General features: G+C 39.5%; 1 protein-coding gene across 4 annotated transcripts in view; it reads right to left on the bottom strand.

Moving 5' to 3' along the window:
- Window positions 1–12,488, bottom strand: part of SUGCT (succinyl-CoA:glutarate-CoA transferase) — a 418,586-nt gene that overhangs the window by 392,253 nt on the left and 13,845 nt on the right. For all 4 annotated transcript variants that reach the window (XM_032237974.1, XM_032237977.1, XM_032237976.1 and 1 more), the window contains exon 6: window positions 9,008–9,128. In XM_032237974.1, coding sequence (XP_032093865.1) covers window positions 9,008–9,128 — 121 coding nt within the window. The remainder of the gene's footprint in view (window positions 1–9,007; window positions 9,129–12,488) is intronic.

Below are 12,488 nucleotides of genomic sequence, written 5' to 3'. Positions count from 1 at the left end.
CTGTCTGCCCCGTGCCAACTCAGCGAAGCAGTAGAAGTGATGTGCCAGTGCCTGGAGGCTGTTAGAGTCTGGATGGGAGCAAACAAGTTGGCACTCAATCCAGACAAAACCGAGTGGCTTCTGATTTTCCCTCCCAAAGATTGTCTAACTGTTCCATCTCTCAGGCTGTGGGGCGAAATTATACACCCCTCAGAGAGGGTTCACAATTTGGGAGTCCTCCTGGACCCACAGCTGACTCTAGAACACCATTTGTCGGCTGTGACCAGGGGGACCTTTGCCCAGGTCCGCCTGGTGCACCAATTGCGACCCTACCTGGATCGGGAGGCCCTTCAGACAGTCACTCACGCCCTTGTGACCTCAAGACTGGATTATTGTAATGCGCTCTACATGGGGCTGCCCTTGAAGAGTGTTCGAAGACTCCAATTAGTCCAGAATGCAGCCGCACGAGGGATTGTGGGTGCACCAAGGTACACCCACGTTACACCTATCCTCCGCGAGCTGCACTGGCTACCTATTAGTCTCCGAATCTGCTTCAAGGTGCTGGTTGCTACCTATAAAGCTCTACGTGGCATCGGACCTGGGTACCTGAGAGACCGCCTCCTGCCAATTACCTCTCTCAGACCAATTAGATCGCACAGATTAGGTCTCCTCCAGATTCCATCTGCCAGCCAATGTCGGCTGGCGACTCCCCGGGGGAGAGCCTTCTCTGTTGCAGCTCCGGCCCTCTGGAACGAGCTCCCTGTTGAGATCCGGACCCTTACTACCCTCCAGGCCTTCCGCAAAGCCACCAAGTCCTGGCTGTTCCAGCAGGCTGGGGGGAGCTGAGAAGCATCTACCTCCACAGAAATTGTGAATGTTGGTTTTGTTTTTAATATGTTGTCTTTGTCTCGTTCCCCGCTTTCCCTTGTCTTTTGTGAGCCACCCGGAGTCCTCCGGGAGTGGGCGGCATACAAGACAAATAAATAAATAAATAAATAAATAAATAAATAAATAAATAAATAAATAAATAGTTATATTGGGTTTCTATTTTCTGTGGCCTTGTTGACAAGAGGAATTGATGCAATTATTGTTTAATGCTGTATGGTGTTGGCTATGTACAGTATACATGTGAGTGTATGAAAATGAAAATGAAAATAAAATTTGTGAGGAAAGAAAAAAGAGAGACAAAGAGGATCTCAAAGAGAATCATGTATCTATAAACCAAAATAGCAATAATACATTTTGGATTAGTGTGCTTGAGATTGTGATTTTATTTTATTTCAAAATGACCAGCTTAGTTCAATGTAATAGCTGTTTTGCACCTGTCTTTCGCAGTACTCTTTTCAAATTTGGATACTGTCCCCTTTGTAAACAAATTACTAATCTACATAGACAGATTACCTATCTAGAATCTCTAATCTGTGCTCTCCAAGCAGAAATTAGGTGCCCAATTCGGCCATTCCATACCATGGAGATGCCATGCTATCAGCCTCCTCTACCGCAAAGATTCTGCAGGAGAAGAGCAGTCTGGACAACCGTGGGATCTGGCAGGGTGAGAGCTGTAACCATAAACACAAAGCTTTTGCTGTGACCCAGCATAATAGATATAGCACTCTTGCTGACCTTAATGGGGACACTAAAAAGACAGGACAAGGTAGTTGTGATAATGATGACTCAAATAAGCAGGGGATTGTGGTCCAAAATGAAGAACTTTCTTCGGAAAGGCGAAATGGGGAACCAGGTATTACACATCAGTTGCACAAAAAGAGCAAGATATGCAAAAAGAGAAGTCATCTTCTGGTTGGTGATTCAATCGTAAGGAATGTAAATTTAGGAAATGATATGGAGGTTTTAAAAGAGGTCAGTTGTCTGCCAGGTGCTACTGCTAGCAGAGACAAGAGGCGTATTCTTAAGATAGTCAAGAATGCAAGTAAGGACTTTGACGTTGATGCTATTATACATCTTGGCACAAATTATCTGTCCCAAAAAGATATACTTTCTGTGCAGAATGATTTCGGGAGCTTGGGGTATGAACTTAGTAGTATAGGTTGTAGGCTTATCTTTTTAGAAGTTTTACCAGGACATAAGGAACAAAAAGGGAAGGGCCAGCGTGTAGCAGAGTTTAATGTGTGGCTAAAGGAGTGGTGTAAAAGGGAAGACTTTGGATTGATTAGTCATGATGTCTGCAACTGGGCCAATGAAAAACTGTACAAAAGAGATGGTTTGCACCCATCCAAGAAAGGGACTGAGTTACTTGGCATTAAATTCACAGATTTTCTGGATAAACATTTAAACTGAACAGCGGAAACAGAGAATTAATTGATACAGAACATTTCAGTCCCCAGCAATCTAAAATTCATAGGGTTATCAGTGCATATAACAAAGATGTTTGTGCGGGTAAGATTATCACTCCTGCTGTCAAGCAAAACCAAGCATTTAATAGTGAGTGCCATACCATGTGCATGAATCATACAAGTGGCAAGAAAATAGGGGCAGTCAGGCCTAACAAAGGTTATGTAGACAGTAAACACAGGGTCAATCAAAATAGACTCAAATTGTCAATCTCTGTTTTGCTGCTTACTTTTCGGCTGCCATTGAAACAGGGAGGGGGGCATGGTATTTGGGTGAGGGAAGTATTCTGTGCAGGAGAGACTGTAATAAGGGAGTTGTTCTCACCATCTACTGTGTATGTGGCAGAGAGAGGGGTTGCTACCAAGGCCAACTGTCCGGCATGGCAACCTGATGATGATTTTTGAAGTTGTCTCCCACATGACACCTGTAGGGTGTTTGGATTGGACTATGGGATGGGGCTATCAGGGGGGAGGGGATTGGGTCACATATTGATATCTATGATTATGTGCGCTTTTGCCTTAGATCTTGCTTTGCCTAGCTACTATCTACTCATGACCAGTAAAAGTACTCTTGATTCTGAAAAATGGAGTTGAGTGGTTTCTTTCTTGGTTACTGAGTGAAGCAGCCCTGACACAAATGTCTATACACCAGAGTATGAGGAATAAACAGGGTGAATTAGAAATTCAAATAAATGAGGGCAGATACAATATTGTTGCCATTACAGAAACCTGGTGGGATGAAACCCACAAATGGAACATATATCTAGAAGGATTTAAATTATTTAAAAGAAATAGACCAAATAAAAGACGAGGAGGAGTTGCATTATATATGAAATAACCACATATCTACAGAAATAGAGCATAACAATGATGAGAACTATCTTGAATGCATTTGGGTCAATATTAAAGGTTGTGGGGGGAATGACATTGCCATAGGTCTTTACTACAGAACACCCAACCAAGCAGAGGAAGTAGATGACCTTTTTATTAATCAGCTAACTAAGGTATGTAAGAAGCACACCACAATAGTAATGGGGGATTTTAACTACCCTGACATCAACTGGGAAACAAACTCTGCACCAAGTGGAGAATCCAACAGGTTCCTAACAAACCTAGCAGACAACTTTGTTTCCCAAAAAGTAGAGAAGGGAACAAGGGGATCAGCCATATTGGACTTAATTCTCATTAACAGAGAGGAAATGATAGAAGGTGTTGAAGCTACAGGAACCCTGGAGGACAGTGACCATACAATATTGGAATTTAACATTATGCAAACACAAGTAGTAGAACAAAGTCAAACTAGAGTCTTGGACTTTAAGAGAGCTAATTTCAATAAACTTAGAGTTTGGGAAGAATTCCATGGACAAGAATCTTCTAGGGGAAAACAACTCAAGAAGCTTGGGAAATTTTGAAAACTGAGATTATAAAAGCCCAGTCTAGCACAATATCAATGAAGAAGAAAAATAACAGCTCCCAAAAGAAACCAGCATGGCTGCATAAAGAACACTCTGACAAATTGAAATACAAAAAAGTTAAGTATAAAAAGTGGAAAGAGGGGGACATAACTGGCAGAATATCAGCAAATAGCCCAAGCCTGTAAAGATGAAGTGAGGAAAGCTAAGGCTCATAATGAAGAAAGACTTGCCACAAAAGTAAAAAATAACAAAAAAGCTTTTTCCAACATGTTAAAAACAAGAAAAAAGTTAAGGAAACAATGGGTCCATTACTGGGAGAATGTGGCAAGAAGGTGACAAGCAACAGGGAGAAAGCAGAACTATTTAACTCAGTTTTTGCATCTGTCTTTACACAAAGGGATAAAAAAGTCCAATCTATCAAAAACAGCACCACAAAAATCAGTTTAGGAACACAAGTTGAAATAGGGAAGAAAATGGTAAGTGAGCACCTGTCTACCCTAAACAAGTTCAAATCACCAGGACCGGATGGATTACACACCAGGGTTCTGAAGGAACTGGCAGACAAGATCTTAGAACCACTGAACTATATCTTTCAGAGATCCTGGAGCATCGGGGAACTGCCAGAGGACTGGAAAAGAGCTGATGTGGTTCCCATCTTCAAAAAAGGGAAAAAATAGATGTAGGAAACCACAGACCTATCAGACTGACCTCAATACCAGGAAAGATTCTGGAAAAGATAATCAAGCAACGAATTAGCGAACACCAAGAAGTAAACAAAGTAATAGCCAAAAGCCAACATGAGTTTGTCAAAAACAGATCATGCCAGACTAATCTTATTGCATTCTTTGACAAAGTGACAAAATTAGACCAGAGGAATGCCATCGATATAGTTTACTTAGGACTTCAGTAAGGCATTTGATAAGGTAGACCATAACCTACTTCTAGATAAAATAGAAGAAAGTAGACAGCATCACCACCAGATGGATTCATAACTGCCTGACCAACCACACTCAATGTGTAGGCCACAAAGGAACTGTATCGACATGGAGGAAAGTATGCAGTGGAGTATCCCAAGGCTCTGTTTTACACCCAACACTCTTCAACATCTTCATCAATGATTTCGATGAGGAAATAAATGGGGAACTATAAAATTTGCAGATGACACCAAGCTGCCAGGAATAGCCAACACTCCAGAAGATAGGCTAAAGATACAGAAGGATATTGACAAACTTGAACATTGGGCATTATCTAATAAAATGAAATTCAATGGTGAAAAGAATAAGCTTCTTCATTTAGGCAAAAAAACAAAATGCACTAGTAGTAACTGTGAGAGGGATCTTGGAGTCCTAGTGGACAACCATTTAAATATGAGCCAGTAGTGTGCAGCAACAGTCAAAAAAGCAATACAGTTCTGAGCTATATAAACAGAGGGATAGCATCAAGATCACATGAAGTGTTAATACCACTTTATAAAGCCTTGGTAAGGCCACACTTGGAATACTGCATTCAGTTTTGGTTGCCATGATGTAGAAAAGATGTGGAGACTCTAGAAAGAGTGCAGAGAAGAGCAACAAAAATGATTAGGGGACTAGAGACTAAAACATAGGAAGAACAGTTGCAAGAACTGAGTATGTCTAGTTTAATGAAAAGAAGGACTAGGGGAGACATGATAGTAGTGTGCAATATCTCATTGGTTGCCACAAAGAAGAGGGAGTCAAACTATTTTCCAAGGCACCTGAGGGTAGAAGAAGCAATGGGTGGAAACTAAGCAAGGAGAGAAGCAACTTAGAACTGAGGAGAAATTTCCTGACAATTAGAACAATTAATCAGTGGAACAGCTTGCCTCCAGAAGTTGTGAATGCCCCAACACTGGAAGTCTTTAAGAAGATGTTGGGATGGGCCGATGCCGTGATGAGACGACGCGTGAACTCAAAACTCTGAGATCGCAATCGACACTTTTATTACTGGCTGGGCGGTTCCAACGGACCTAAATCATCCCGAAGAGATGGTGAACAGGAAGATTACATCTTGCTGATCTCGGGAATATCACAAATTCTCCGAGAAAAGCAAGGCAAAAGTTTTCTGCTGGCAATAAAAATTCCAGTCTGTCAAGACTGACAAAGTCAGGGCAACCTCAAAAGAAATATGGAGAAGTGTTAAGCTGGTGAGAAACTTTTATTGTTTTTTTAAAAAACGGACTGCCTATAAAATCTAAAAACTAATTTAAATCAAAGAATAGAAGAACTTAGCGGTGAATTTGATTTTTGTAATGGTTCTGGACAGTGGTTATCTTACTTTCTAAATGTCATTTACATGGATTGATTCTAAGTAAACCTTTTCAAATGGCTGGATTATCCTAACATTTCTTCTGACTCTCTGTAAGCTACAAATTGGCTGTTTTCATCTCGACACTTTTATTGCTTGGCTCTTCTGTCTTAAGATCTGATAAGATTTTACAGCTGTTCCTCTGTAGTTTGTTTTCGCTTGCGAGTGTGTTTCAATCTTGCTGAGCTTCTAAGAAAAAATACAACTGCATATAAACATGGCATCTCTTCAAGCGGTACTTTTAGCTTTGAAGAGGGTGTTTGATAGAGAGGAAAGAATTGAGAAAAAATTGGACTATTTGGTGCATTTGGCAACAAAATGTGATGAAAAAACTGAGGATGTTCATCAAATACAAAATAAGATGGAAATTCAAAAAATTGAAATGGAAGATGAATATAAAGAGATTGAGCCTGTTGATATTCGTGGCAATTGGTTTATTTCTGAGGGAGGAAAGAGTGGAATATTTGAAGAGGAATTAAATGGAGAGAAAACGTATTTCAAAGGACAGGACATAGAAGGAGAAGAAAGCATTAAAGAACTTATGGACTATGAAATACTATTTGCTAAATATTTGATAACACTGCTGAGAATTAAAGATAAGCTGACAAAGGAAACAGAAGGAGAGCGTCAACATTATATGAGAGATACTACAAGCAAGGTGCAAAGAGGACTCCGTACAGACTTGTTTAAAAAGATGTTTGGAGAATTGGATCCACAAATGGCAGTAGATATAAGATTGTTTTGCTATTGGAGAGATACAGGTTGACAGATGGAAGAGTGTAATTCAAAATTAGCTAAACTTAGTTAAATTCAGTGATAATAGGTATAGTTAAATAAAAATTGATAATGATAGTAATGTATACAATGTTGAGCTGTTATGATAAGTAATAATTGGATATGAGAAGGGAAGGTTAGAAATATTTTGGACTATATATGTAAAGATTATTAATAACAATAATAATAAAAAAGAACAAAATTAGACACAGTTAAGTTTTAACTAATAGGGGGGAAATGTTATGATATAGGATATAGTTAAATAAAGAAAGGATAATGATAATAAATTATATACATGGAGAATTAGAAAATTTTGGTATTAAATATTATGGATGTTTAGCTAAAACAGGATATGAGGATTTAATGTTAATGGAGAATTTTATAAATAAGTAAATGAAATGCCAGCATGTGGTTATGTATTAAATCTTGGTATATTTTAGGATGAAGGACGTTTAAATAACTATAGTCAAATAAAAGTGGAGGTATGATGATGGTAATATAATAAATATTTGAGTTAAGATATTTGAATTAATATGAATTATATTTGATGATGGTGGAAGCGATGCACAAAAGCTTTTTGTAACCAGCTGATACACTTTCTACAGTATGTAAAGAAGGAGGATTTGTATGTTTTGAAAAAAAATCTTTACAAAAAAAAAAGATGATGTTGGATAGCCATTTGTCTGAAATGGTATAGGGTTTTCTTCCTAGGCAGAGGGTTGGACTAGAAGACCTCCAAGGTCTCTCCCAACTCTGCTATTGTATTGTATTGTATTAAATATCACATGGAGGCCATTAGTCACCCATATAATGGCTTAGTTTGAATGCTATCAAGTAACAAGCCAAACTGAGGCTGTAAGCTCTCTTGAATCACTTATATGAGTAATCTAATTTGTATGAACAAAGATTCTCCCATTCTAGTAATAGCACTTAGACTTATATACCACTTCATAGTGCTTTTACAGCTCTCTCTAAGCAGTTTACAGAGTCAGTATATTGCCCCCAACAATCTGGGTCCTCATTTTACCCACCTCGGAAGGATGGTAGGATGAGTCAACCTTGAGCTGGTGAGATTTGAACTGCCAAACTGCAGCTAGCAGTCAGCTGAAATAGCCTGAAGTACTGCACTCTAACCACTGTGTCCCCTCGGCTCTTTAATATCACGGGTCTTCAAACTATGGCCTCACCAAAGGAATTAATCTGGCTCCTGCAAGACCAAGATTTTGCCCACCCACATCACCCTTCAGGACTCTGGCCAAGCACAGGACTTATCCTTCGGGAGCCCCGCAGACTGGAATTCAAAGATAACACCTTTACTGTTTACTGTTTTGGCCAGCAGAATGTTTTTTGAGGTGGAGGGGGTAAAAGGAGCCCCAAAACTGGGTGAAAAGGGCCCGGTTTTGGTCAAAAAATGAGCCATTTTTGCCTGGTTTTGGTCTGCAGAATGCTTCTGGAGGTGGAGGGGGTGAAAGGAGGCCAAACAAACAGGCAAAAACAGCCTGTTTTTCACCTTCCCTTTTTTCCTGAAGATGAGAGAGAGAGGGGGAGGGAGGAAGGGAGGGAGGGAGGGAGGGAGGGGAGAGACACAAAGATGGAGGGAGACATAGAGAGATTTCTCAAGCTCATTGGGGCTGAGAAGAATTGCTGCAAAACTGAATTTCCTGAAGTGGACCACTAGACTCCTAAACAACTGAAAAAATGATCTAGAAAAAAAAGGCATGGACTGTTAAATTGGCCATGCCCACCAAGTCACATGACGATCTAGCCACACCCAGACAGCCAGACTACCCCTCCCAACAGATTGAGGGACCATAAATTGGCCCCGTTTAAAAAGGTTGAGGACCCCTGTTCTATAGCATCAGTCCCAAAGAAAGTCTTTAATATTCCCATGAAATAAGATGCTAAATATCTAAAAATATCATATTATAACAATATGAACAATTTGTTATAATATGAATTTGGTCTAACATCATACTTTAAAAATAGTTTATACTTTAAAATGTATTCATATTTCCCTGTTCTTTCCTGCATTTGACATTCTGGGAATAAGGAATGGAGTATCATCTTACTTTTCATAACAAGAATGAAAAATAAAAGGAGCATATAAAATACCAAAGAAAATAAAGCTAATGACAGAATACGGTACCACTAAAGTTAAAATACCTGTTATTGAGCAGTAAATAATATGAGGAGCAACTTTGTTGATGTCATCATAACCCAGACCCATTCCAGCCAGTTTTCCAGGGACATAGTTTTCCACAAGAACATCACAGACAGCTGCCAGCTAAAATGTAAAGTGGGAAAGAATCAGACTCTTAACAAATTTCCAAGCATTCAGCAAGAACAAAAAAATCCATAAATATACCGTATTTTTCGGAGTATAAGATGCACCCTTTTCCCCCCTAAAAGAGAGTGGAAATGTTGGTGCATGTTATACACCATATACAGCATTTTTGGCCTCCAGAAACCCTGCCGCATGCATTCTGTTTATCTTGAGGGATGATCCACATGCAGTTCCCACCAGCATCCTGAGCTGCAGCTAAAAAGGAACTCCCATCTGACTTAAGAAAACTCCCGCCTGCCACATGGTGAATGTCCTCTACCACTTGAACCAGGAAGGCTCAGCCTCGAGTAAAGGCAGGTTCCCTAAATTGCTGACACAGCATGATTTCCACTTGGAGTGGGAGAGATTGTGCTGTGATTTCGCCATCCCGCTCAACTAGGAATGGCCCATTGGGCAAGGTGGGTTGGGGATCCCTTCCATTTGGATTAATGGTTCTCCACGGCAATGCCTGAGCGGCAAAAAGGAAGCCCAAAGAAAACAACCCGGTAAGGCTGCCTCCTTAAACAACTGCCCTCTTTGCAACCCCGCTACCTTAATCTCAGGGCAAAAGCTGGTGCCAGGCTACATTTCGAAGTTTCCTTTCCATCATGCAGTTCTTCCACTAGCCAAGATCCCGATGATGGCAATAGTTTTTCTGGAGAGAAAGTGGAGATCTAATGTCCTGAGTAAAGTCTTTGTGGAGAGCAGATTGGTCCTCTTCCCTTCCTCCACCCCCTCCATCCGCCTGGATCTGTCATGCAGCAAAGAGATACGGAACCTGGGCGCAATAGCAGCAATAGTAATAAGCAGTGCATGACAGATCCGGGCTGATGGCGGGGGGGATAGAGGAAGGGAAGAGGACCAATTTGCTCTCCACAAAGATTTTTTCAGGATGCTAGATCCTGCCAAGCTGCATTCTGAAGTTTTCTTTCCAACGCACGGTTCTTCCACTAACCAACATCCCAACTATGCCAACAGCTTTTTTCAGAGAGAAAGTGGAGAAAAGCCTCCCGTGAAAAGCCTTCGTGAGAGCAGATGGGTCCTCTTCCCTTCCTCCACCCCTCCCCCATCTGCCCAGATCTGTTGCAGTGCTTATTGCTATTGCTGCTATTGCACCCAGCTACCATATTTTTTTGCTCTTTAAATACGGTAATTTAAAAGTTCAGTAAACAAAACAATTTTAGCATATATGTGTTCTATAGAATCCAATTATATAGCTCATATGGCAAGTGCTTTAGAGATGAATTTTCTAGTAAAGTCTTCAAATTGGTCATTGGTTATTCATTATTCATAGTGAAATATTCAACTGTTTTTCAGCAGTAGAAAATGGATCTGAATGAACCACAGAATGATTTAGATAGATCAGAAAGAACCTTGATTTCTAGGGAAAGTTAAAAAAACTGTTTGAGAATTATTTCCTTATAATTATCAAATTATTACTATTGTTGTTATTTGGTTAATCTTTGGTGAGATTCACAGCTTTTGGGGCTGGTTGGTAGCTCAACAGATCAAGTCCTAACCAAGGATCTAGGAACTGTTAAGGTAATGTCGGAGGATATAAGCTGTTCCAAGTTGGTTTTTTGTAGAATCAGAATGTTCAAGTCCAATAAATGTAGAATTTCCAAATAACGAGGTAGCCCTTTAGGTATTGCTCCAAGGGCTCCAGTTACAATCGGGACAACACACAATTTCTTTTTCCATAGTTACTCAACTTCAATTTGCAAGTCCCAGTACATTGTGATTTTTTTCTTGCTGCTTATCTTCAATTCGTGCATCACCAGGTATCGCAATGTCAATGAACCAAACTTTTTCTTTTCATCTATTGTTACATCAGGTGTATTGTGGGCCAAGTGCTGTCAGTCTGAATTCTGAAATCTCACAAGATCTTGACTTTTTCATTCTTCTCAACCTGATGTTCCCCGTGGTTTTTGCTGTACTCAAATCCAAACTTCTGGCACAGTTTCCAGTGAATGATTTTAGCAACACGGTCATGGCATTATTAGTAGTCAGTTTGTGAAATTTTATTATTGTTGTTGTTGTTTTTATTTATTCTAAAACGTTTTCCAATGTCTTTGTCAAAAATATTCCCAAAGGATCTTTCATGCAATTGATTTTAAAACATAATTTCTGTCCACAAATTAAGTAACAAAGAGGGAAAAGTGACAAAGATAACATGAGGTGGAAAGTGGAGGGGGGGAAGGGAGGGGAAAATAAATAAAACACAGCAACTAGTTATTAAAGTATCAGTTCTGAAACTGAAACTCAAGAATAAGAAGAGCCTAACAGAGCTGCCTGCTTTGCTCATTCAAAATATTTCTTTACTTTGTAATAATCACATTTAATCTATGATTATGGAACCAAGACATAACACAATTTATAATCCATAGTTCAAGTATGCAGCAGTTTAGAGAACATTCTCTTAATTTCATGATGCCTGAAAAAGTCTCCACTGATATCACTGAAGCTGCAAGGCATTTTCAAGAACAGTTGCTATTATAAAACTGAGAAGAGCTAGAATCCTTTATTCCACAATGTTGCAGAAAAATATTACACATGGGTGAGTAAAGACACATACCAATTAAAACCAGTCAATTAACATAAGATCAATCTGTTTTTGCAGTATTATTTTGGTCTCCCTGTGGAAGAATAGGAGAGAGGGGAAGAATGAATAACGTGTGTTATGAGTCATGGGAAAATGTGTTGGGGATTACTTCTTAAAATGAATAATTTTAATCCATATTGGTTGTGGCCATATTCACCAGAGTTAATATTCTTCCATCAAGCCAATCTATTATTGGGTCAAAAATAGGAACTGCCCTTCTTTTCAATTTCAACTTTAGTTGTGGTTTCTGTCCAGCCAATAATAAAAAATAATTTTAGTTTCATGACAAAAATGTTTCCCTAAAATGATAATGTGAAAGGAGATGTTTCTGCACCAAAGACAAATCCCTTGTATGTCCAATCACACTTGGCCAATAAAGAATTCTAATTTCAATTCTAAAGAATGTAATGGAGAGAAATGTTGAGTGATTTCAAAAAGTACCCTTTATTATCATCACATCACTTTTTAAAGACTCTATACCTAATTATAATTACAATTATAATGATATTCTTTTTTTACCGTATTTTTCGCACTATAAATTGCACTTCCCCCCCCCCTGCAAAAAAAAGTGGCTGGAACTTTCTATATGTCTTATAGAGTGAATATTGTGGCAAGGGAACAGGGATTAGTGCACTGCTGCTGCCGTCTATCTTCACTGCAACTGTTCCCCGCCACCATGGAACACTGGAGCATTTGGTGCCGAGCAGCTAATTGGAGGT

This window comes from Thamnophis elegans, chromosome Z (assembly GCF_009769535.1).
Source record: "Thamnophis elegans isolate rThaEle1 chromosome Z, rThaEle1.pri, whole genome shotgun sequence".
NCBI lineage: Eukaryota > Metazoa > Chordata > Lepidosauria > Squamata > Colubridae > Thamnophis > Thamnophis elegans.
This window is presented reverse-complemented; position numbering and strand designations above follow the sequence as displayed.